Here is a 27,573-nt window from a genome sequence, read left to right as displayed (position 1 = left end):
GATCAGGTAACAAGAAATCTAGAATTACCAACGAAACAGTTGCATACCGCAAACAAGGGACCAAGACCGACTGACGGGACAAGGCAGGCTTAAATAAGGAAGTAATTAACAAAAACAGGTGTGCGTCTGGAACCCTCAGCAGGTGAAATTAATATGTTGCCATTGTGACCAAACAGACTCACAAAAAGGTACACAAACAACAAAGGGAGTCCAAACTAACAGAAAATAACTAAACCAAACATGATCCAGACTACGGATCATGACAGTACCCCCTCCTCAAGGACAGCTACCAGATGTCCGTAAACAAAAACAAGCAGGGTCAAGAGTCACGGGAGGGCAGAGGGAGGAATTGGCGGTGGGTCGCCAGGCCAAGTGTCCCCGAATCCACCGAGGCAAAGTCAAGTGGCGGCGGCGAGTGGAACGCCGCTGCAGCCGGCGAGGCGGGCGACCAGGGAGCGGCCACATCCGTGGCCGACAGGGAGGTGGATGCACTTGGCGTGGCGGACGACCAGGGGGCGGCCACATCCATGGTCGACGTGGAAGTTGGCACGTCGGCCCCGTCGTAACAGGCGTGGCAGCAGAAGACGTGTCAGGCGTGGACGCAGCAGAAGACGTGTCAGGCGTGGACGCAGCAGAAGACGTGTCAGGCGTGGACGCAGCAGAAGATGAGACTTGGCTTGGTTCTTGGCATGGCGGTGCTTGGCGGCGTGGAGCTGGTGCTGGTACTTGTCGTGGAGCTGGTGCTGGTACTTGGCGTGGAGCTGGTGCTGGTACTTGGCGTGGAGCTGGTGCTGGTACTTGGCGTGGTGCTGGTGCTGGTACTTGGCGTGGTGCTGGTGCTGGTACTGGTACTTGGCGTGGTGCTGGTACTGGTCGTGGAGCTGGTGCTGGTACTGGTCGTGGAGCTGGTGCTGGTACTGGTCGTGGAGCTGGTGGAGGCGGCCTAGGAGGAGGTTGCGGCTTGGCTGGGCGCAGTTGTGCCCCCCCCCCCCCAAAGGGCGGATACCAGACGCACTTCTTGCGGTCTGGAACCGTCTTTCGGGGTGGGTGGAGGGAGGTTAGGAGGTGGGTAGAATCCTCCCCTAAAAAATGTTTAGCCAGTTCATTTTCGTCCCCTAAAAAGTGTTCAGCAAGTGCATCTCCCTCTCCCACCTGAGATTGTGTGGAAGGACAAGAACAAAACGTCCGTGTCGTGGGCGGGACTAGAGCCATGGGGGGCGGAGCTTGGCAATCAAAAGAAGACTGAGGAAATCTAAATTTCAAAAAAATGTCCTGGTAGTGTTTTATCTTTGAATTATAGTCTTTTGTAGGTGACTTACACCTGGAGACAGAAGGCACAACAAGAACATTATGGTCCGTGACTTCCTTAGATGACGCCGGCGGAATGATGTCATCGCCGCGCGCCGATTCAGTGACGTCATCAGAAGTGGGCGGAGTGACGTCATGAAGAGTGGATGGAGAGAAGTCGTAGCCGGAGTTCATTTTGTTAGCAGCCCAATCAGAAAATTGTTTGGCAAAATGAGTGACTGGATTACCAAACATCGGCGGCGAGGAAAACTTTGCTGCGTGTGGCGTCTTGCTGTCCGGAGGAGTCTGAGGGAGCGGCGCGTCCCGGTAGCGAAGTGGAGCCCTTTTGGACGGCTTCCGTCTTCGCTGACGCGTCCGGTACTGTGGTGGATCGATGTCCTCGGGCCATACGGAGGTGATCGGAATCAACTTGCCATTAGGACCCCACATCAGGTCCTGGAGCTCCAAGGGCGAGTGGCGTAGAGTCTCCGCTTCCATTGCTCTCCACGTACCTTGCTCCACATCTTCAGAGTCTATGGCGAAGGAACTGTAAGCTTGGTCCCTTCTGTCACGTGGGGGTCGCATTTTAATGCGGGATCGTTCCTCCAACGCAAACATAGACACTCCGGACAACAACTAAAAGGTAAGAATGATTTAATAACAAAACACTGGTACAAAAACAGACGAAAAGAAACGCGTGGCGAAAGCACAGAAGCTAATGCTAACACTAGCACAGGATCAGGTAACAAGAAATCTAGAATTACCAACGAAACAGTTGCATACCGCAAACAAGGGACCAAGACCGACTGACGGGACAAGGCAGGCTTAAATAAGGAAGTAATTAACAAAAACAGGTGTGCGTCTGGAACCCTCAGCAGGTGAAATTAATATGTTGCCATGGTGACCAAACTGACTCACAAAAAGGTACACAAACAACAAAGGGAGTCCAAACTAACAGAAAATAACTAAACTAAACATGATCCAGACTACGGATCATGACAAATAGTTGAGGAAAATGGGGAGGGGTATTTTTCTAACTGGCTGAAATATTATGTAATTTTTTTTATAACATGTTGTGGTAGAGTCTTCAATTACAGAATGATGTGTAGGCTAAATATTACATTTTATTAATTAATAGAGAATGTTAAAACAATGTCATGCACTAATATTAATACCATTAACTTGTACAATACGTAATGTACAGAATATCAGACACATTTATTCAGGCACAGAAATATCACAGATTTTTGCTGGGATAGCCTCCAGCCCCCCACCCTAAGGGACAAGTGGTAGAAAAAGAATAGATGGATTTTACCAAACATCTTTGACAATCAAAGCATGATTATATTGTGGGTTCTTCCGAGGATGTTGTAGTCGTAATGATTTGTGCAGTCCTTTGAGACATTTGTGATTTGGGGCTATATAAATAAACATTGATTGATTGATTGATTGATTGATAACAAACCACATTTTGTGTTATCAATGTGTGAAACTGGTATCAAAACATTGAAGTGTAGCTCTTCCTCTGAATGCAAGTGCTCCTACAGCAGGAATACAAATTCTGTATTTCTACAAAATTTGGCAAGACACCAACAAACAGCAGCTTTTTTTTTTTTGTTCTATTGTTATTTAATCGTGTTTGGCCTTCTTGTGTTGAGTTGTTTAAAAAAATTAATGTTTAAAACACATTTCATTAAAGCAAATTAATTGTCCCTTTGTGGTGTTTAAAATGATCTGTCTAGGGTACACTTATTAATGGTGAAAAAGTATATCTATCTGTGATTAATTGCGATTAATTTTGAGTTAACTATGAATAAAATGTGAATAATCATGATTAAATATGTTGATTTTTGACAGCCCTAATCTTAATTAATCACAATATGCTACTCTCTTACACAATGCAGATTAGCTTAAAGAGACTAATATTTGGATGCAAATACAATTTTATCTTTGGAATGTCATACGAGAACATTTCTTAATTTTTTTTAGTTGAATGCACATCAATTATTTACTTAAAATTTGCAAAGTTTGATTTAAAGTAAAATCTGGGTTTACTTTGAAGAAAAATTTGCCAGCGAACACACCAGTTGGCGTTTTTACACATACCCTTATACTTACACTATTCAAAACTCAGTTAATCGCACATATACGACAAAAAAAACGAGCTGCCTTCTATGACATACCAAAATGTTCATCGGAGTTGATTGGTGGCCACAATGATGTCCCCTTAAAATAACAGGATTCATTCTTTATTAATGCTTATGTCATTGGAATCATTTCCACCATTTTGTATGTTTTTTTTAATCAAATTAAGCATTTTGGAAAGTCAGATAGAGCCCTGCTAATACAATACAATCACTCACGGGCTCAATCAACATTCCTACTGTAATGCGATAATACAATCTGAACACATACTGGCTTAACCCTGCCCTCAGGCCTGATATTTACTGCTAGGAGGCATCGGGAACACAAACAATTTTAGATAGCGTCTGTGTCAAAAGTCACAACTGTAAAATAACCATTATCGCTGCTCTTAACGCACACAACACAATGGGGACATCAGACATCAGATGGCTTGAGATAATTTGATGTAATTCTGCAGTGGCTACAGGATAGAGTTGCCGAATGGGACTCATCTGTTGAAACAGTTCTTTGTAAGCTTGTTATATAGTTTTACATTACATTTTCAATGTAATGTAAAATTGGCAACACTAAATGGTCCCTAGTGTGTTAATGTGAGTGTGAATGTTGTCTGTCTATCTGTGTTGGCCCTGTGATGAGATGGCGACTTGTCCAGGGTGTACCTCGCCTTCCGCCCGATTGTCGCTGAGATAGGCTCCAGCGCCCCCCGCAACTCCAAAGGGAATAAGCAGTAGAAGAGGGAGGGATGTAAAACTTCAAAGAATATGTAGTACATTACATGTAACAAGTAAGTGTCAAAAAGACAGCCAAAAGAGGTCGGTAGAGGAAAATAAATCTAATTGCAACCAATTGCAAGAAATGTCGTCTTGATTTTTTTAAATTGTATTTCGGGCTTAGTGCCGATGGAAATGTTTCTCTTTTTCGGCAGTTTTCCCTTATTTTTCTCAACAAATTTAAGATGCAATTTTTTTCAGATTCGCAGACTTTTTTTCTCCATGTTCTAGGGTCAATGTTGCCCTGCCGCTGTATGCCAGAAGCCTCCACTGCTTACATGATTTTGCGATGTTGCAATCGTGCTAATTCTAATTCAAATGTGTTTGTATCACAGACATGTCATCCTTTCCTTGTTTACATTGACAGATATGTTGTTTTGTGATGATACTCTCCCAACAAACCGAGGGGGCACTATTGAACACAAATAAATATGAAAATTCCTTTCTTTCACTCTTGTAGCGCCCCTAAAGACCACATACGCAATTGCGTATGTGGTCCACATAGGGCGGCGTGGTTCAGTTGGTAGAGTGGCCGTGCCAGAAACTTGAGGGTTTCAGGTTTGATTCCTTCTTCTGCCATTCTACTCACAACCGTTGTGTCCTTGGGCAAGACTTTTTACCCACCTACTTCCAGTGCCACCCACACTGGTTTAAATGTGGCGGATAAAGATAATGGTTTTCACTATGTTAAGCGCTTTGAGTCACTAGAGAAAAAGCGCTATATCAATGTAGCAATTCAGTTCACTTCCCGTCTAAAACCACCACCACTTTTTGTATTACTATGTGTAATGTGTGTTACTTGCACCAGGGTGTTCGTATGTTTCCTAATAAGACAGCTACAACTCTCAGAATGCAAAACTACATGAAGGGTTGGATACCGAATTTGGTATTTTTTTAGGTACCGATTGAATTCTGTCAGTAAATAAAATTAAAAGGTGCCTTATTTTGCTACATTTTCTTGCATATGACGTCACTTCTGATTGCAGAGACTCAACACCGGCTTAAACACTTAGCTCAAACAAGCACTCATAGCAGACGCAGCTGGACCACCTCAAGGTAACATTGCAGTTTTCCTTGCAAATAAAGCAAATCTGCCTGATAGAAGGCACTCAAACGTACAATGAGGTTCAGCTTTTCAAAATGTGCTAGCTTGTTGCTAATTTACATAAGCTGTGACATTTACATGTTACTGATTAGCCTTAGTGATTTTACATGGCGATTTTTAAACCTCCAAATTGTGGAATAAATATTATATTACAATCAAACATCTGGTATGTATTAGGTACAATACTTACACTGTAAACACTTTGTGGGTTCAACAAAAACTAGACTGGCACACCCAGCTTAATGGCAAGGACTACTTTCTAGCTGGGCAACTACATACGTAGTTCATACTGTACATTACTGTCATTTAACGTCTTGAAAAACAACTGCATGCAACATCTACTATATAATACTTGCAAATGAGACTCAGTAGTGTAATAAATCAAGCAGCAACAACTGTGCAGCAAAGTTATCATCATCAGAACACTGTTAAATGTCAAATAATCAACTGGTTTTATTATTAAACACATTTAACATTCATTAACCCATTAACACACAAAAGTACTGAACATTGGTATTACTGAGTTTTCCCAGGCACCAGTTGTTATTGGTTCAAATGTACCCATCTGTACTGTACGTACTTTCACATTCATTTGCTTTTAGTCTATGCAAATAATGCACATACTTATTAATTGCTCAAAAAAAATTGTGTGTGTATAAATGTGGAGTTTTGAGCTTTTAAGTAAGATTCTACTTTTTAATTGATGCTTTGTCTGTTCCAGTATAGACCTTTTTGGTGTCAAATAGCAAAATATGTAATTGTGTGTTGAAGTGGGTTGGTGTAAAAAGTAAATCATACATGTCTGGTCCTGATTTGTATTCTGTGTGTGTGAATCTGAATACAGGTTTATGCACTTTATCCATAGGCATGTGTTCTTGCTTGAGTGCATGTGTGTGTGCGTGCGTGCGTGTGTGTGTGTGTGGACAAGTACCCTGAGATAGTCTCCATCCTGCAGAGAGAAGCTTTCGGCTTTAAGCATAATTCCTTGTCCCTTCTCTGTGGTGATGCGATAGATGCACTCATGGTTATTGTCGTAGTTGGAAGGAAAGTTCGGAGAGACCAGAACACCTTCCGGTCCCAAAGAGGTGGCTCCACACTCCGCTATTGTGACAGAATAAAAGGGAAAGACACTCAGTTCTACATCTGACTGAAATGTACTTTACAAAAAAGGATCCTGAAGTGGCAAGCAATAGTCAAACATAACCACAAGGGTGAAAAGCCAAATAAGTCTACATGAGTACAATCGTCTCTTGCCACATCAAAGTTTAAAGTTTTAACTCTATTGCAGATTTGTTTTCTTTTTTTTTTTTTTTACCTATTTATGCATTTAAAAGAATCTTTAAGCAATCAAATAAATGGCTAAATCGACAAAAATACCATTAGTAATATTGGCCACTAGATGAGAACATGCTCCTAAATTCAGTACAGTATGGGCCTGATCTACAAAAGGTTTGCGTGTACCAAAATATGTGCAAACTTCATAGCGCACGCAAAGCTGATCTACTAAGAAGGTGTGCAGAGGATTATGTTTCTTCAGTGAGCAAAATAAGGAGTGCATCCATTTAGCTCGGACTTCAGGATGTTGCAAAATATATGATGATCATCAGAACTAAATCAAGACTGAAACTGTTCAGTGGCCGCATTTGCATCTAGGTAGAAACTACGGGCAACCTGCCAGTTGCGCAGAAATAGCTGTCGGTTGGTAAATAAAAATATCAGAAACATTGTCTATTCAGCAATATCATATTATAATTTTATAGATGCTGGATGACGTAAGGGGCTGATTAAAAAAAATGTCAGTATTTGCTGGCGTCTTTTTCAATGAATTCATTTTGTGATGTATGTAAATGTATATAAAATATAACTTGTGGGAATGGCCACTACTTGGATGTAAAAATTAAAAGAGAATCATTAAAGTATAACAGACACGGGGCGACATTTCCCATGGCTGTAATATCAAAGTAGCTTTCAACAAAGACAACATTTTTAAGTTAAATAATGGTAATACCATTAATGAAGAATGAGAGAGAATGAGAGATGACCAAAAGCCTTTAAAAAAAGTGTGAATAAATTAGAATAGGGAAAATGAGAGTAACAAAAGTATTAACACATCTCATATTGCAGTTAATGATCTAAGGATCTCCCCGTAGAGTGTTTGTAGAGAGCAGGCAAGATAAGGTGGATTAAAAAAATATTCAGTATAAAAGCAAACCAATGCATACAGCATAAACAAACAATGAGAATAGGATAAGGACCTTTACAAGTTTTAAAATAAATGCCTCCAATAACCATCCAAGAAGATTTTACATTACCAGATATCCTTGCAAAGAATCAAGCATAAAAAGTCACAATGAGAATAAAGCGGCAAACTACCAATTTATCACACTGTGCATAAACTCCTCCCAAACTGCTATTTAAATAAAATGCAACAAAAAAAGTTTTTTGAGTTCAGTTGTTTAACGCTCCAACGCACTTTATCCTAGTTTGTGTGTATAATAGATTGTCTCACCTATACATCTGGGCAGTGTGTTGCTCCAAACTCGCCTGCCCCCACCGAGGCAAGTGATCTTGCTGTCTCCCTCAAGTCGGTAACCGTGGAAACAAGAGAAGGCTAGCGAGTCACCGACTTCAAATTTGAATCCCGTTCGTCTGCTAAACGCAGGTACCCCCGGATCCTCACAAGGCTCCAAGTCGTATTCTGTACAAATTGGGAAGACATTAGGTTTCGACATAAAGTCTGAAGACATGGATATTCACACTTTTATACTGCATGACTTTAAGGGCAGTGTATGTCCACCTATAAATGATAAATGATAAATGGGTTGTACTTGTATAGCGCTTTTCTACCTTCAAGGTACTCAAAGCGCTTTGACACTACTTCCACATTTACACATTCACACACTGATGGGAGGGAGCTGCCATGCAAGGCGCTAACCAGCACCCATCAGCAGCAAGGGTGAAGTGTCTTGCTCAGGACACAACGGACGTGACGAGGTTGGTACTAGGTGGAGATTGAACTAGCGACCCTCGGGTTGCGCACGGCCACTCTTCCACTGCGCCACGCCGTCCCATATTCAGGTGTCATATTTTTTCCACATAACTATGTATTTTTGTGTCAGCTAAGTATTCTACTTTTGGACTCCTGCACAAAAAAGGGTATACATCGATCATCTAGAAAAACACTCACTGTAAATTACAGGTGTTCTGCCAAAAAAACATTACATTTATTGCACACATTGGGTCGGCTGATTTACAAATGTCTATAAAATTAAAGCAACATTGGTTAAAAAACATGGCAAACATTTAACAAAGCTTTTTTTCGGTGGCTTGGGAGGAACAGATAGCCCACAAGTCTCTGACCATTTGGTTGTACAAATTTGAAAATATCTTTATAAAAAAATCTAAAAAAGCAGCCATCTTACCTGAGAATGTAATGTTAAATCCCTCGTAACTCATGGAAAAATCTGATATGAATCGAAGCTGGGCACTGAAATTTCCAAAGAGCCCCGCTCTTACACTAGGGGGAAGCACTGAGCCAGTTAATCGGGCTACTGGGACCAGGAAGTTGCCGTCCTCCGTGATGGACAAGTAGTCGTGGTTCTCCTCCAAATGGAAAGTATGGAAGATCAGGTGTACTCCTGGGAAAAGTCACGGTTAGATGGAGGGATTGACAGACAGGTGAATAGACGTTTAGATGGTTGATGGACAGACCCAGACAGAAAGTATTTTTTAGTAAGATACACACCAGAAGCATATTTATGTACACACACTTTTTGTGGACGTTCAATAAGATACAAATACAAAATGCAAAGACTTACACACTTAAGTAAATATGTGCATTGCCCAAATAGGGAATTTCATGATCAAGTGAAGCTTGACATTACGAAATGCACATTCAAGGGGTGACACACCCCTAAACATAGTACCATATTTTTCGTCTGTAAGTCGCAGTTTTTTTCATAGTTTAGCCGGGGGTGCGACTTATACTCAGGAGCGACTTATGTGTGAAATTATTAACACATTACCGTAAAATATCAAATAATTTTATTTAGCTTATTCACGTAAGAGACTAGACGTAAAAGGTTTCATCGGATTCAGCAATTAGGAGTGACAGATTGTTTGTTAAACGTATAGCATGTTCTATATGTTATAGTTATTTGAATGACTCTTACCATAATATGTTACGTTAACATAGCAGGCACCTTCTCAGTTGGTTATTTATGCGTCATATAACGTACACGCTCTGCCATCCGGGAGGAACTCAAAGTAAAGCCGCTGCTCCTCCACATCGAGAGGAGCCAGATGAGGTGGTTCGGGCATCTGGTCAGGATGCCACCCGAACGCCTACCTAGGGAGGTGTTTAGGGCACGTCCAACCGGTAGGAGGCCACGGGGAAGACCCAGGACACGTTGGGAAGACTATGTCTCCCGGCTGGCCTGGGAACGCCTCGGGATCCCCCGGGAAGAGCTAGACGAAGTGGCTGGGGAAGGGGAAGTCTGGGTTTCCCTGCTTAGGCTGTTGCCCCCGCGACCCGACCTCGGATAAGCGGAAGAAGATGGATGGATGGATGGATAACGTACACTTATTCAGTCTGTTGTTCACGATTCTTTATTTAGTTTAAATTGCCTTTCAAATGTCTAATCCTGGTGTTGGGTTTTATCAAATAAATTCCCCCCCAAAATGCGACTTATATCCCAGTACGACTTATATATGTTTTTTTCCTTCTTTATTATGCATTGTCGGCAGGTGCGACTTATACTTCGAAAAATGCGGTAGTCATTCTATAATACTATAATTTGCTACAAAGACACTATAATTTTCAAAACAGCCCCGGTCAAGAAGGTCTGGTGATTTAGCCCGATTTAAATTCTGCCATGAAGAAAAAGTTCTTGAATTCTGAAGAAGAGGCTAAAAATGTAATTCTAACATTTTAGTAATGTTATAACATTTCTCTCATGGAGATTAATGTTATTTGAGCAGACTTTGCTTGTTTTCACGAACAATCATTAACCTTATCATAAACAAGTGGAAGATGCTCAGTGGGATACTTTGTGATCGTGACCACGCTTACATAATACACTTTCCGGACTTTAAGTCGCCATGTTTTTCCGATGCTTTGAACCCTGCGCTTAATACAGTGCTTTGGCTAATTTAGAATTGTTCAGGGTTCTGGAGCTACAAATGTCGCCAATAAATTTAGCCTTATCACATCAGACCAATGAAATTGCAGGCAAGTCGCCAGGTGGGTCAATGAAATAGTTCACATTAAATAAGATACACTCACACAATCATTCAGTCAGCCATTTAGCTTGTTATGGACTCACCCTAATCATGGAAGAGACATGGCGAAATGCACAAGACACACCTTAAAAGCTGAAGATGATCAAACTAGCCACCAAAAAGGAAACAGCTGCCTCACGGAACGGATATTAACCACCATTAACGTGCCCCGAAAGGACGGACCACCGTGCGATGAATAACTTCAGCGATTTCAACACACAGGAGGAGGCTACTGTATTCCGTGTTGCGGGCACTGCTTTTTTGTCAACTTGTGAATGAACGAAGGTACTTGTGTACATATTTCACATTTCAATGTGTACACCTGCGGCCTATAGACTTGTGCGGTCAATATATGTACAAAATATAATTAATCCAAAAAATTGGTAGGTGCGGCTTATACATAGGTGCGCTCTATAGTTTGGAAATGACGGTAGTTTTTATTTTAGATGAGTCAAAAGCTAAGTTCAGAGTCAGAACACAGAATGTAACCGTCAAAAGATTTCTATTCGCAATGTTTTTGTTCACGCAGGAGAGCTAACATTGTGTAGTTGTGCTCTTACCTTTACCATGAGACACCTCTACAGTCCAGGTGCAGTTTAGAGAATTGGGATAAAAGTCCGGAAATCCTGGTGAAAGAATTGTGCCAATTTTCCCAAAGACATAACCTCCACACAGAGCTATGGAAACACAAAAAATGTTTTTTAAGCTTTAAAAAAGTGCAGTCAGGTCAGTTAATGGCATGTCTCTTTGATCTGAATTGCCACTCGCTGTTAAAAGGACCACAATCAAGTCCAATTGAACTTTATTAAATGTGCAAAATATATTATTGCTGGACCTCTGTGAACTCAGCTGAGGGCGGACATGGTTGATATTAGAATAATTGCAGGGAAGAAATACCATTTTATATGTCACTAGCATTTCTACAATGAGGTTAGGTTTAAGACTTTTTCATGAGGATGAAGTGAGAAACAAGACATTTACATGAAGTTTCTTGAGATTTTGATACCTGCACAGTTCAATAATGCTAAAACAATTAAAAAAAAGATGGAAGACCACTATAACTGCAATGGTTCTGACTGCCAACAAACTTGGTCATTAAGCAGCACTCTCTGGTGCCAATCAACCAACGATATTGCTGCTTTATTGTTGAAAGAGTTATTGGACATAGATTACTGACTTACTCAGGCAAATCACACATACTGTACAGTGGTTCGCAACATTTTTGTACCAAGTAACACCATAGACAAAAATTGGTTCCCCAAGCACCACCATAATGACCCACATTAAAATTGTAGTTCCTGTCTTATTTTGGTAGCTTTCCTGTTTTGTTGGTGTTCTCCTGCTGCACCTTCACGCCTGTATTTGAGTGCTCATCCCTACACCTGCTTTCTGTTAGCAATCAGGACAATTTAAATTGAGCCTTTAGTTACCTTCTTTGTTGGGAATTTGTCATGAACGGGTGTGGTTTGAGGACACTTCTTCTGCTGAACGTATCGTTGCATAAGTCTTTGCATTCTCTTTTGTTTTACTATGTAGCCTTTTTGTTTTGCATACTTCACAATGCTTCAGTTCAGAGCACTTCCCAGTTGCACTCACCTTTTGTTTATTTTTGTCGCAATGGATTAAATATTATTTTTACCTTCACCTTTTTACCATTCTGCATCTTGGGAACAAGACTAATCTTGCTACTATGCGACCATTGCCTCACAGCCAGAGGTTTTGTTTAACGAGTATGTTTGATAGTTTTGACCGCTGTAACATGACACACAGTTTGAATAGTAGCACTTTGTTTGAATAATGGGAAAATAAAACACTTTACTTTTAAAAAGGTGATTTTTGGCCTGCCGCTAGACAGAACCTGCATACCACAAGTGGTACATGTACAACAGTTTGAGAATCACTAGTATAACCAATATCTAAGCGTAATATCCTTTCATTTCTCTCATCTTTTATTTGAATCCAATTACCTTCAAGTGCTTCAGAAGACAAACAAATTGCCAGCAAAAAACAGAATAAAAAAAATAAATAAATTATTTAATATGTCATTTCAATTTGGGACAACTTTAAACCCTCACAACACTGGTAAACTGAGTAAGGATTATTAATAAATACTTTATATTTTCATGGCCAGAGCATAAAAACCTGTTAAATACAATTATTCATTGTTAGAGCTCTGTTGAGATGACATAACACCCATATAGTCACCTTTACACTCGTCAAGGCGGACTTGGATGCTATTGGAGGTTGAGTCAATCAGTGTGCACAATACTGAAAAGTGTGTTTTGATTGATTTAACTTCATCTAGTGATTGATACTGTAGAATTTATATATTTTTAGTTTTAAAATGTTTAATTCAGGACAATTTTTTACAATATCCGAAGCTCGATGTGGCGATGGACGACTGTATTATAAAATAATCATTGATCGATCAATATACCTTAAAACCACTCTTTCATCTGTGCATGGAGGGCTGTTGTGCCCGACCACCAGGCCCCTTCCCATCCCTTTTGTTTGCCCACCGCTAACTCTTCCTCACTTGTCATATTTCAATAGAGTTGAGTTGCGATGATGACAGCCAATCTCGTCCTGCTCTCTCCCTTCCTGATAAACCGGCGCCCTGTTTTACCCACGCCCGTTGGGATTTGCCTCAAACTAGGATGTCGACTAACTAAATGACCCGTGTTGAAAGAAGCATTTGTGTGTGGACATTATCTAGTGTAAAGATGCATCCTTAAAGGTCTGTGAATGAGCTCAGCCAGAGAAGAGTGATGGACTGGTAATGCATACCGTATGTGAGGAGCACTGAGCTGTATGACAAGGTGAATAATAACAGCAGACACAAAATGATTTAGCCATTTTTTCCGAGTAGAGGTAAGTGAAATGAATCTTTCATTTCACGTATAGTCCTCTATCTTTTCTTCCTCCTTGGTCATATTAATGACATATATGAATGTTTTATATTCTATGACATATGACTTGATTGTGTGAAACTGTCTTGATAGGTTTTTGATAGGTACCACAAAAAGAAAAAACATCAACTATCTTAAAGGTGTAATGTATTTATTAGGACTGTTAACACATGGGATTAATATAAATAGATTATTGCGTTATTAAATATGAATGACGATTAATCATATAAATCCTTAACCTGAAAGACGTGCACATTTTTTTACGCGGTCTGTGATTGCGTTGAGGGGCGGCCCATTTTGCTTTAAAACAGAACTTTTGATACAACTAAGGTAACTTGTTGGTATTGCAGCAATAAACATTTTTATTATCGGCATAATAATAATTAATAATAACAATAATAGTAATTAAATATCTTTGTTAAAAAATAACTTATCTTTATTCAAAAAAATAACGCCAGAATAAACCGTCTACATTGTTAAATATCCACTCTATAAATGATCTAGCAGTGATCTTCCAGTATTTACTTTGACTTATAAAACCAGTCAGTGTTCGAAATAATCTGAACTAAGGGAAAATTCCGTTGCATTTGGGTTCAACAGGCATTGTGAAAGCAGGAAAATAAACTACAAATATTATTTTTTTATTTGTCCATTCAGCGATGATGGGAGGAATCACACACTGTTTACATTTTCTTTTAAGTAACTATGCAATATTTGTGATGCATTTTTGACAATCCATGCACCTTTTAGTTTAGTTTAGTCTTTATTTGAAGGGACAATGCACAGAAACATTAAGGTCAAAGACAGATATGTTCTGTACCAGATTATCGCTAAATAGCTAATTTCCATCTGCAGTTCCTGACTACCAAAATTAAAGGGAAACAAAAATCATGCACTAAAATCGTTACAATAAAATCCTACCATATCACATAATCAAATTAAGAAAAGTCATAAAATGCCCTTTCATGGAAACATACTTAATATACAATACAACCACATCTCATTTACATCATCAAACAAAGACATGCTCTGGTTCACATCTGTCATCATTTGTAAAAAACAACAAAAACAACCATGATTTTAACACACACCTCATAATTTACAACAACAATGCTGTCATGGATAAATATAATACACATTAAGTTGATCTGTCAAACATAGTGCCCACTTTAGTGACAATGTGAGCAGCTTTGATTGCTCCAAAGCCACTTTTTAACTTCAATTGTAAATGTAGAGTGACCTGTTAAACTTTTCAAGTTTGTTGTGAGGTTGTTCCATTCCTTAATGGCTTTATGTGAAAAGGCTGATTGTGCAAAATATGTTTTACATTTGGGTACACGACACTGCCCCCTGGTGGAGGCTCGTGTGTTTGTAGTTGTCTCAGCAGATGTAAACTGGACAAAGTGCTTAAGTGGCGCTGGTGCAGTGTTATTTAGGAGTCGATGGGCCATTCGTATTGATGCTAATCTTTCAATACTAGCTAAGTTTAACAATCTATATTTTTGGAGAACTAAACAGTGATAGTGATGTTGTGGTTTTTGGTCAAGAATTTTGAGCGATTGTTTGTGCAAAGTTTCCAATTTTAGAACAGGGGTGTCAAACTCAAATACAGAGTGGGCCAAAATTTAAAACTGAACAAAGCCGCGGGCCAAGGTTCAACAAATGAACCTTTTAATAGGGACCCAAACAAGTTCTGCATTAAATATTTAACAAGCAAGGATTATATAACTTTATAGTGACATGCATCCATCCATTTTTCTACCGCTTGTTCCCTTTTGGGGTCGCAGAGGGCGCTGGCGCCTATCTCAGCTACAATCGGGCAGAAGGCGGTGTATACCCTGGACAAGTCGCTACCCCATCGCAGCTTTAGAGTGACATGCAAAATCAAATCACATCAAATAATAATAATAATTAAAAAATATCAATTGCATATCAAATCAAATTGAAATAAAAATTGAATGCCTCTTTTGTATTCGGAACCTTCTGAGGTAAATATCAAAATAAACTTTTTCCACAGGCTAATAATACATTTAGAAAAATAATAATAATGAATGAATCAAACATTCAAGCCTTGAAGTAGCAAGAGAAAGTTAATTAATAAAACGTTTAGTGTTGCTCAGTTTGCTACACTGATTTGCTTTAACACTGAATATAGAACAAGCAAAGCTTATATGACATAATAATACAAAATCATCTTTCAAAAAACGAAAAAACATCAATGGCATATTACATAAAAAAAAAAAATGGAATGCCTCTTTTCTATTCGCAGCCTTCTGAGGTAAATGTCAACATTGACTTTTTCCACAGGCTAATACATTTGAAAGTAAAATAACAATGAATAAATCAGCCATTCAGGCCTTTGTACTGCTCAGTTTGCGACACACTGATACCTGGCATCTTTTCTTGGATGCTAGCTAGTTCATTAATGTCAAAGCTCAGGCTGGGGCATCCTTCATTATCGAAAGAAGTTGTTCATTAGTCAGACGCATCCTGTGAGACGTTTTTGTCATCTTCATTGAGGAGAAAAGTTGCTCACATAGATAAGTGCTGCCGAAAATGGGGAGCAATTGAGCAGCTAGGGTGCGGAGCTGAGGCATTGTGTCAGGGATGAATTGTGGAAACGGTGCGGCGCCAACAGCATCATTTGGAGGTTAGTCGGTGCTTTTTCCACATCAACTGTGAAGGGATTCCTAAGCAGTTTAAATCAATCAATCAATCAATGTTTACTTATATAGCCCTAAATCACTAGTGTCTCAAAGGGCTGCACAAACCACCACGACATCCTCGGTAGGCCCACATAAGGGCAAGGAAAACTCACACCCAGTGGGATATCGGTGACAATAATGACCCAGTGGGACGTCGGTGACAATGATGACTATGAGAACCTTAGAGAGGAGGAAAGCAATGGATGTCGAGCGGGTCTAACATGATACTGTGAAAGTTGAATCCACAATGGATCCAACACAGTCGCGAGAGTCCAGTCCAAAGCGGATCCAACACAGCAGCGAGAGTCCCGTTCACAGCGGAGCCAGCAGGAAACCATCCCAAGCGGAGGTGGATCAGCATCGCAGAGATGTCCCCAGCCGATACACAGGCAAGCAGTACATGGCCACCGGATCGGACCGGACCCCCTCGGACCGGACCCCCTCCACAAGGGAGAGTGGGACATAGAAGAAAAAGAAAAGAAACGGCAGATCAACTGGTCTAAAAAGGGAGTCTATTTAAAGGCTAGAGTATACAAATGAGTTTTAAGGTGAGACTTAAATGCTTCTACTGAGGTGGCATCTCGAACTGTTACCAGGAGGGCATTCCAGAGTACTGGAGCCCGAACGGAAAACGCTCTATAGCCCGCAGACATTTTTTGGGCTTTGGGAATCACTAACAAGCCGGAGTCCTTTGAACGCAGATTTCTTGCCGGGACATATGGTACAATACAATCGGCAAGATAGGATGGAGCTAGACCGTGTAGTATTTTATACGTAAGTAGTAAAACCTTAAAGTCACATCTTAAGTGCACAGGAAGCCAGTGCAGGTGAGCCAGTACAGGCGTAATGTGATCAAACTTTCTTGTTCTTGTCAAAAGTCTAGCAGCCGCATTTTGTACCAACTGTAATCTTTTAATGCTAGACATGGGGAGACCCGAAAATAATACGTTACAGTAGTCGAGGCGAGACGTAACAAACGCATGGATAATGATCTCAGCGTCTTTAGTGGACAGAATGGAGCGAATTTTAGCGATATTACGGAGATGAAAGAAGGCCGTTTTAGTAACGCTTTTAATGTGTGCCTCAAAGGAGAGAGTTGGGTCGAAGATAATACCCAGATTCTTTACCGTGTCGCCTTGTTTAATTGTTTGGTTGTCAAATGTTAGAGTTGTATTATTAAATAGAGTTCGGTGTCCAGCAGGACCGATAATCAGCATTTCCGTTTTTTTGGCGTTGAGTTGCAAAAAGTTAGCGGACATCCATTGTTTAATTTCATTAAGACACGCCTCCAACTGACTACAATCCGGCGTGTTGGTCAGCTTTAGGGGCATGTAGAGTTGGGTGTCATCAGCATAACAGTGAAAGCTAATACCGTATTTGCGTATGATGTCACGTAGCGGCAGCATGTAGATGCTGAAGAGTGCAGGGCCAAGGACCGAACCCTGGGGAACTCCACACGTTACCTTAACGTAGTCCGAGGTCACATTGTTATGGGAGACACACTGCATCCTATCAGTAAGATAAGAGTTAAACCAAGACAGGGCTAAGTCTGACATACCAATTCGTGTTTTGATACGTTCTAATAAAATATTATGATCGACGGTATCGAAAGCAGCGCTAAGATCGAGGAGCAGCAACATAGATGACGCATCAGAATCCATCGTTAGCAATAGATCATTAATCATTTTTGCGAGGGATGTCTCCGTGGAGTGATTTGCCCTGAAACCGGATTGAAAGGTTTCACATAGATTGTTAGACGCTAAGTGTTCATTTAACTGCTCCGCAACAATTTTTTCGAGGATTTTTGAAATAAAGGGAAGGTGAGACACCGGTCGGTAGTTTACCATGAGGTCAGGATCGAGGTTAGGTCTTTTAAGAAGAGGATGAATAACCGCTTTTTTGAATGCTAGGGGAAGAGTGCCCGAGGAGAGTGATACGTTTATAATATTTAGCACTGATGGACCTAATAATACAAAGAGCTCCTTGATCAGTTTCCCAGGAAGAGGGTCAAGTAAACATGTTGTCTGTTTTATTCCATTTACACGTTGTAACAATTCCTCTAATGTTATTTCCTCAAAACGAGAGAAACTATTTTGGAGGGCAGTATCCGCCGTGTATACCATCGTATCAGTGTTAATAGAACCCCGTTGTAGCTGGGACGCATTGTCTTTAATCTCCTTTCTAATGACTTCAATTTTCTTACTAAAGAATTGCATAAAGTCATCAGCTGAGTGGGTTGAGCTACTGGAAGGGGTCCCTTGTTGGGTTAGCGATGCTACCGTACTAAACAAAAATTTAGGATCGTTTTTATTACGGTGGATGAGATTTGAGTAATATTTAGCTTTAGCTAAGGTAAGCATGCGTTTATAAGTTATTAAACCATCACTCCATGCTTGATGGTGCACCTCAAGTTTAGTCGTGCGCCATTTGCGTTCCAGCTTTCTCCATAATAATTTCTGAGCCCCAGTTTCTTCTGTAAACCACGGGGTGCGCTTTTTTGGAGCCTTTTTTAACTTTAGCGGTGCTATGATATCAATGGTTTCGCGCAGGGCAGCGTTAAAGTTGTTAGTGAGGTTATCAATAGAGCCCACATACTTTGGGAATGGTGCCATTACCGAGGGCAGTAGGTCAGCAAGAGTTGGCGTTGTGGCAGCATTAATGTTGCGGCTGCTATAGCAGTTATTATCATTATTAGTTTGACGAACATGCGTCTGAACCTCGAATTTTATAAGGTAATGATCGGACAATACTTTAGTATACGGGAGTATCGTAACTTTGGAAACGGTGATGCCCCTGACAAGCACTAGATCTATCGTATTACCGTTGCGATGCGTGGATTCATTTATTATTTGTGTGAGACCACAGCTATCAATTACAGTCTGGAGCGCTACGCACGGTGGGTCCGATGGGGTATTCATATGGATATTAAAGTCCCCCATTATGATTATATTATCGGCGTGTGTCACTAGATCAGCAACGAACTCTGAGAATTCATTGATAAAGTCCGAATAGGGCCCTGGGGGGCGGTAGATAACAGCCAGGTGTAGAGGCAGCGGTGTGACAGACCTCATAGTAAGCACCTCAAACGATTTATATTTATTATTTATGTTAGGACTAAGGTTAAAGTTTTCGTTGTATATTAGTGCGACCCCCCCACCCCTTTTAAGCGGACGGGCAATATGCGCATGTGTAAAGTTAGGAGGACATGCCTCATTTATCGCAAAAAAGTCGTTTGGTTTAAGCCAGGTTTCGCTGAGACCGATGACGTTAAGATTGTTGTCTCTGATAATATCATTAACTAACAACGTTTTGGGAGACAATGATCTTATGTTTAAAAAAACTATATTATAGGTAGTGGGCTGTTTCAGGGAATTTTTGATCAAATTATCCGTAGTAGCAATATTGATAATGTTGTGTTTATTATGCCCAGTGCATTCAGTATAATTACGACCATATCTAGGAATTGATACGACAGGAATTTTCCGATTGTTTGATTGTTGCTTTGATAAACTGCACGCATCATGGTTAGCCACCTCAGTAACGGGGATTTTCCGATTGTTTGTTTGTTGCTTTGATAAACTGCACGCATCATGGTTAGCCACCTCAGTAACGGGGATTTTCCGATTGTTTGTTTGTTGCTTTGATAAACTGCACGCATCATAGTTAGCCACCTCAATAAAACACATGTCCAACTCTGAAACACTCAAAGCAGAAAAAACTTGTTCTAATTTAACTGACTCCTTACCCAGACCAGTAGTCTCGCATCTTTCATCTAAATCCGTCTTCGGTATGGAGGGAAGTGGTGTTCTGTGGTGATTAGCCTTCTGCTTTGTTTTTAGCCCCGCTCGACATCCGCGTTTCCGATCACACCGCTGGCGTCTGCTCCGTAGACGGCCTCCGCTGCTACTAGACTCCCCTGCTTCACAGGCCGCTGGATGTAGCCGCCGACGTATTCCCATGCTAGTTAGCATGTTTAGCACGCACGCGTCTATCAGTCCAAACGGCCCGATGTGTCCACATCCAGAAGTATATATATATATATATATATATATATGTAATATATATATGTATGTATATATATATACATTTCTGAGTCGCCAAATCGCCGGCTAAACTCAGCGCCGAGTACACTGAGTCTTTCAGCAAACTGTGCGCACACGGCAGTCGAGATCTGCGTTTTTTTATGGTTTGGCAGCACGGGAAATGGCCAAAGTTCTTTGCAGCAGCTAATTCTCCCACAAACAGAGTTTAGTTTTAGACAGAGTACATATCTGTGATGATGCGGCCCCGCCCTTCTAGCTGCAGGTTCAGCGCATCAAGATGGTTTGAGATGTCACACAGAAAGGCCAGCTCACACAGAAACTTTTGCTCCCGGAGCTTTGCTGTGTCCTCCTTCCCTTTGCTTTGCAGAAACTGTCATATTTCTTCACACAGCTCGAAAAATCTGTTCTTTTCCGCGGCTTAACCATCTCACTTCTGTGTGATACGGCACGTCTGTCTGTTCCGAACCAAACTAGTCCAGAAAAGACTTAAACTGGCGGTGATTCAGACCTATGGCTGTTATGAAGTTAAGTGAAGTGAAGTGAATTATATTTATATAGCGCTTTTTCTCTAGTGACTCAACGCGCTTCACATAGTGAAACCCAATATCCAAGTTACATTCAAACCAGTGTGGGTGGCACTGGGAGCAAGTGGGCAAAGTGTCTTGCCCAAGGACACAACGGCAATGACTAGGATGGCGGAAGCGGGAATTGAACCTGCAACCCTCAAGTTGCTGGCACGGCCGCTCTACCAACCGAGCTAAACCAGTTATGACCAAAGTAACTTGTGTTACTGTGGTCATAACATGTTCCATCTTTTAGGCTTTGGGACACAGTGACTCTTGATGTATGATGCAGTGATAAACAGATAGCTCACCTGCACAGTTCTCTTCCCGCATCTTTTCACGAATCCTGCCCACCAGTCCATTCTTTTTACCACTCATCGCTGGCGCACCATGAGTGGTTAATCCCACGAGTTTATCCCACGGCAGGTTTATTTCAGTTACACATTTGCAAACCTCCTCAGATTTCCTTCCCTGTGGTTGTGCCATGCATGGATTTAAATCCCAATAGCTCCTCCGTAACTCACAGATTTGAGTGGACACCGCGGATGAAGACTGACAGCTGCACAGTATCCGACGCGTCAGTGCTCTTGTCCACAGCAAGGGAAAAAGAAACAAAATATTTTCCCTTTTCCATCAGCTGGTCATGCAGATTGGTGGCAAGATCACATGTGTGCTGAGCTATTGTGTTCCTGCTCAGGCTTACGTTTGAAAAGGCCTGCTTTTTCTCTGGGCACACTTGGTCACCAACTTTCAGCATGCACTTTTTAACAAACTCTCCCTCATTAAACAGTCGGGTTGATTTAGAGATTTCTTCCGCCACGATATAACTTGCCTTTACATCCGCCTCATTTTGTGCTGTGGCTTTTTTGAACATATTCTGTTTTGAAACCAAACCTCTTTTCATCTCCTCTACTTTCTGGCTCCTTTGAGTCGTGTCCTGGTCCTTGTACTTGTCCTGGTGTTTTGTTTCATAGAGTCGCCTAATATTGTACTCTTTAATTCATACTTGCCAGCCTTGAGATCTCAATATTTGGGAGATGGGGGGGCCGGGGGTTGTTGAGGTGTAGGGGGATCGGGTTGAGGTGGGCGGGGTGGGGTGTGTTTGGGGTTTGGTGGGGGTATATATTGTAGCCTCCCTGAAGAGTTAGTTGCAAGGGGTACTGGGTATTTTATTTTTATTTTTATACTATATCAACATAAAAACACACAAGATACACTTTAACGACCTACTGAAACCCACTACTACCCACCACGCAGTCTGATATATACATCAATGATGAAATATTAACATTGCAACACATGCCAATACGGCTTTTTTAGTTTACTAAACTACAATATTAAATTTCCCGGGAGTTACGTCGTGTAATGATGACGTGTACGCAGGACGTCACGCGGTTTTAGGAAGAATGAGCGCTACGCACACACACACAGGTAAAAGTTGTCTGCTTTAACGGCATAATTACACAGTATTTTGGAGATCTGTGTTGCTGAATCTTTTGCAATTTGTTCAATTAATATTGGAGAAGTCACAGTAGAAAGATGGAGTTGGGAAGCTTTAGCCTTTAGCCACACAAACACACGTGGATTCCTTGTTTAAAATTCCCGGAGCTGAAACTTTACTATGGATCAGAGCACGGTCAAGCAGACATGGATCCCGACCCAATGTCAACCAGCAGGTTTCGGTGAGAAAATTGTGGTTAAAAAGTCGCCACTTACCGGATATCAGCTGAGCTTGTTTTGTCCGTACAGCTGCCGTCGACACCCGTGAGACATGGCGTCAAGACACCCGTGGACAAACCCCTCCGACTATCAGGTAATAGTAAACTCACTAAAACACTAGCAACACAATAGAAAGATAAGGGATTTCCCAGAATTATCCTAGTAAATGTGTTTAAAAACATCGGAATACGTCCCAATGCTATCGCTTTTTTTTTTTCAATATCCTCAAACACGAATCTTTCATCCTCGCTCAAATTAATGGGGAAATTGTCGTTTTCTCGGTCCGAATAACTGTTTTTGTTGGAGGCCCCAATTAAAATCAATGTGAATATGTGAGGAACCCCCACACTTGCGACGTCATCGTCTGCGACTTTCGGTAAAGGGGAGGCTTTTTCAGGAAGTACCAAAAGTGGCGAACTTTATCATCAATTTTCTCTACTAAATCCTTTCAGCAAAAATATGGCAATATCGCGAAATGATCAAGTATGACACATAGATTGGACCTGCTATTCCCGTTTGAATAAGAACATCTCATTTCAGTAGGACTTTAAATAAGTGCATCAACTCCCCCAAAATAACTGGGTATTGGGTACTGGGTATTTGTTCTGTTGTTTTTTTTGCTGTGTTACGGTGCGGATGTTCTCCCGAAATGTGTTTGTCATTCTTGTTTGGTGTGGGTTCACAGTGTGGCGCATATTTGTAACAGTGGAAAAGTTGTTTATACGGCCAGCCTCAGATGACAGCATATGTTGTTCCAAAACCAGGAGGTACCTTTCAGCATTGATGGTGTCTTCACATATGTGTAAGTTACCCATGCCTTAGGCACTATTGCAACCCCGTACCATCACAGATGCTGGCTTTTGAACTTTGCGTCCATAAAAGTCTGGATGGTTCGCTTCCCCTTTGGTCCGGATGACACATTGTCGAATATTTCCCAAAACAATTTCAAATATAGACTCGTCAGACCACAGAAGACTTTTCCACTTTGCATCAGTCCATCTTAGATGATCTCGGGCCCAGAGAAGCCAGCGGCGTTTCTGGATGTTGTTGATAAATGGCTTTCACTTTTCATAGTGGAGCTTTAACTTGCACTTACAGATGTAGCGAAAAACTGTATTTAGTGACAATGGTTTTCTGAAGTGTCCCTGAGCCCATGTGGTGTTATCCTTTAGGGATTGATGTTGGTTTTTGATACAGTGCCGTCTGAGGGATCGAAGGTCACGGTCATTCAAGGTTGGTTTCCGGCCATGCCGCTTACGTGGAGTGTTTTCTCCAGATTCTCTGAACCTTTTGATGATATTATGGACCGTAGATGTTGAAATCCCCAAATTTCTTGCAATTGCACTTTGAGAAACGTTGTTTTTAAACTGTTTGACTCTTTGCTCACGCAGTTGTGGACAAAGGGGTGTACCTCGCCCCATCCTTTCTTGTGAAAGACTGAGCATTTCTTGGGAAGCTTTTTTAGACCCAATCATGGCACCCACCTGTTCCCAATAAACTTGCACACCTGTGGGATGTTCCAAATAAATGTTTGATGAGCATTCCTCAACTTTATCAGTATTTATTGCCACCTTCTTCTTTGTCATGTATTGCTGGCATCAAATTTTAAAGTTAATGATTATTTGCAAAAAAATGTTTATCAGTTTGAACATCAAATATGTTGTCTTTGTAACATATTCAACTGAATATGGGTTGAAAAAGATTTGCAAATCATTGTATTTCGTTTATATTTACATCTAACACAATTTCCCAACTCATATGGGAACGAGGTTTGTATATGGAGGTACGTACCACTATATTCTGATCTTAAATAATCTCAATTTAGTATATCTTATCATTGTTTGGATCAGCTTTTGCAGTGTGGAAAAGCTCTATGTATACAACTAAAATGGGAAGAGTGAAGAAGGCAATAATCTCTCATCGGACATTAAACATTGTAGTTCAAAGAGATGCTAAATACTCTATATCGTGACCTTCTCTAGCCACACATATATAACCCATTATTTTTTTTATATAAATGTTACTCACATAAAACTGTCAGGCAGTAAAATCACAGGACACAATATAGACAAACAACCTTTCACACTCATATTCACGGATATGGGCAATTTGCATTCTGTAATTAACCTAACATCCATGTTAGTGGTGAGGCAGACGTGTTAACCACCTGGAATCAGATTCTCTGTAATAATTATGGTTCTTGTTTTTTTAGCTCAAACACCGCAGCCACATAACTCTGCCAGCATGAAAATGAGTTTCACCGGCTGTCACATCATTTGTTTACTAAAGAAAGATAATCTGCAGGTCTCCAAGAGGGGCTAAAATCATTGAAGCAGTCTTACCATCGCAGCTGGGAAGAGCGTGACTCCACTGATGATTTTGCTCGCAAACAATGGGCTCCTGATCACTCAGCGTATATCCTAGGTCGCATGTAAAGGAGACACGGGAGCCGATGGAGAAGCTGCTGCCATGGCGACGCCCGTTGACTGGAATACCCGGGTCAAGACAAGAGTCTGACTCCATTTTCACACCTGGAATTCATATCACACATGCATAAATGGCACAGAGTCAAGAGGGTGTGTGCATACGTGAGCATACATAACAAGTATGTCACATTTGTGAAGACAGGACTAGAGCGCTGTATTTGGCGCCTGTCTGCTGATTTGGAATCACTCGGCCAAACCTTACTCTCGTATCTGATGCTGAAGCCCGTCGCAGAGCGACTGTTGTCAGTGGTGAACAACAGGAACAGGAAGTTGGACGTGGAAATCAGGAAATGAGGTGCCTGGGTGCCATGGTATTCACCGATCAGGGGGGAGGAAGATGAGGGGCCATCCCTAATCTCTAAAGTGTCATAGTTGACTTCGGTCTGGAACCTACACAACAACAACAAACATTAATACAGTACAACATCACCAGCGTACTTTTTTTTTTTACAATGTTCTGAAAAGGATCCTGAAATATCAACCGCAAAGATGACAGGCATAAGCAAACAGGTGTAATCACTTAGTGAACAACCACAATTGACTACCCATGTAGAAGCAACGGTTGACTATTTCCATATTATATTAAACACTGTGCAGTCAAATTGATGAAAATGTCATTTTGTTCCCTTATATTTCAATTCAAAAGGCATCGTAACTGCCTAAAGAACTTTCTGGATTAAAGTAGCCATCACTTTTCAAACCTATCATTATTGGAAAGTAAACGTTGTAGGCACGGGGTGTTATTTGAATGCTATTAGCTTCTTGCGGAAATAGAAAACAATAAAGGAGACGAGATGCAAAAAAAAAAAAAATCAAGCTGCAATCTAAAAGGACTTTGAATGTCTCTCGTTCAAAGCGGAAAAGCAAAGTTGTGTTGTCTGCACAACACATTTGCATAAATGCAATCCAACACAAATGGAATGCCTTATAGGCTGGAAGAGGTGATCTGGCCTTTATGTTTAAGTTCCAAAATAGATAGATTTCAGCCATGGCAATTTCATGCTATGTTGCTTCTGCTTGTGGCTCATTGCCAGAAAGAAAAGTGAAACTCCAATATTAATCGTTGGCTGCAGAACATACTACCTTTACAACGATCTGACTGCTTTATATCACCTGACAAAATGACAGAGTGACTGACTCAGCCAGAAAACTGATTTTACCATAAAAATTGCGTGCATTTTCTTCGCCTACATCATTCATTATTGCCAATGCTGTGCCAAAAATACAGGCTGATCTTCTGTTTGCTAAAAATAAGTTAGGTTGTCTGGATAGTTTTGTAAACCTTTTTGACCTTGGGGCCCAACTTTGCCACTACAGAGGGGCCTGGGCCCCACTTAAATATAAACAATGAATTACCGCTAGTAATCTTGCACTTGATTTTATTCATATACAATAATCAAACTGTATCTAACCTAGTTACAGTTTAACAGGATACACCTTGTCAAATGATATGAAACCAAGTGGTAATTACAAAAATATTATCAAGCCTCAAGTCAGGCTGATTATAAAAATAAATAGTAAGTAAAAGGATCGGATGAATAATACATTTACATACATTCCGTAGTGCTAAAATAGACAAAATTGAACTAAGTTAATAATGAATAATCATAAAATATTTGTTCTTAAATAAACAGTCTATCAAATTTAAGTGCAAACTAAAATACAGCTTCATTAATTTAGTCATAATGTTTACGCTTAAGAAACCTGCTTCTATTACTGTCACTCCAGACTTCTTCTGTTTGTCTGAGATTCTCATCACTGCCAATAATGGTGGAACAGTGTATTACAACTGAGTACCTCTAAGGCCCATATGGACCACAGCTGAGAAACAGACATTTTTGGCGGCTCTCTTGGGGACGCTCATGGCCCAACATCGGCAGAGTCGTGTACAGAAAGAATATGGCCAACCCTGTTTCAGACTATCTCCTCAATAATAGGTCAAAAAGCAATCCCGTGACTACAGTGCGCCATGACTAATGACTTAAATATATATATATATATATATATATATATATATATATATATATATATATATATATATACAATATTGCATATTCTGCAACAACAATTCTGAAGAACATTCAAAGGAAACATCTATTGACAATAACAACATACCTGTCAAAGTGTATCTTCACAGCGTGATCAGGCAGAGATTCTATTACCCACTGGCAGTTGAGAGAATCTTTATAGAAAGAAGGCCAACCAGGAGACAGAAGGACTCCAGTTGGAGCAGTGAGATGGCCTCCACATGGAGCTACATTGAGACGACGGCACAAACAAATCATCTTATTTTCTTATTTTTGTGTCTCAGCATCCTCTTTTCCAACCTCAATAAATCTGTCCAGTTTGTTTCCACTCTATAATCATTTCAGAGTTTCTAAATTGTTACCAAACACAACCAGATATATTCAATAATACTATAATGAGCCCGAGTTGTTCACATTCAAGAGAGCCTAAATAAATATGGATTTAATATTGATGGGGAAATGCCATATTATTTATGTTTCAGATGATTCCCCGCGACCCCAAAAGGGAATAAGCGGTAGAAAATGGATGGATGG

The 27,573-nt window shown here is 40.6% G+C and overlaps 1 protein-coding gene across 1 annotated transcript in view; it reads right to left on the bottom strand.

Annotated features, from left to right (window-relative positions):
* LOC133538691 (CUB and sushi domain-containing protein 1-like) overlaps window positions 1-27,573 on the bottom strand; it is a 1,135,806-nt gene that overhangs the window by 270,274 nt on the left and 837,959 nt on the right. The window contains exons 18-24 of the mRNA XM_061880405.1: window positions 27,128-27,266; window positions 25,215-25,402; window positions 24,869-25,057; window positions 11,148-11,264; window positions 8,730-8,945; window positions 7,817-8,005; window positions 6,239-6,408 (exon numbers count right to left, since the gene is read on the bottom strand). Coding sequence (XP_061736389.1) covers window positions 6,239-6,408; window positions 7,817-8,005; window positions 8,730-8,945; window positions 11,148-11,264; window positions 24,869-25,057; window positions 25,215-25,402; window positions 27,128-27,266 — 1,208 coding nt within the window. The remainder of the gene's footprint in view (window positions 1-6,238; window positions 6,409-7,816; window positions 8,006-8,729; window positions 8,946-11,147; window positions 11,265-24,868; window positions 25,058-25,214; window positions 25,403-27,127; window positions 27,267-27,573) is intronic.

The sequence above is a fragment of the Nerophis ophidion genome, linkage group LG02 (genome assembly GCF_033978795.1).
Source record: "Nerophis ophidion isolate RoL-2023_Sa linkage group LG02, RoL_Noph_v1.0, whole genome shotgun sequence".
Taxonomy (NCBI): Eukaryota; Metazoa; Chordata; class Actinopteri; order Syngnathiformes; family Syngnathidae; genus Nerophis; species Nerophis ophidion.
This window is presented reverse-complemented; position numbering and strand designations above follow the sequence as displayed.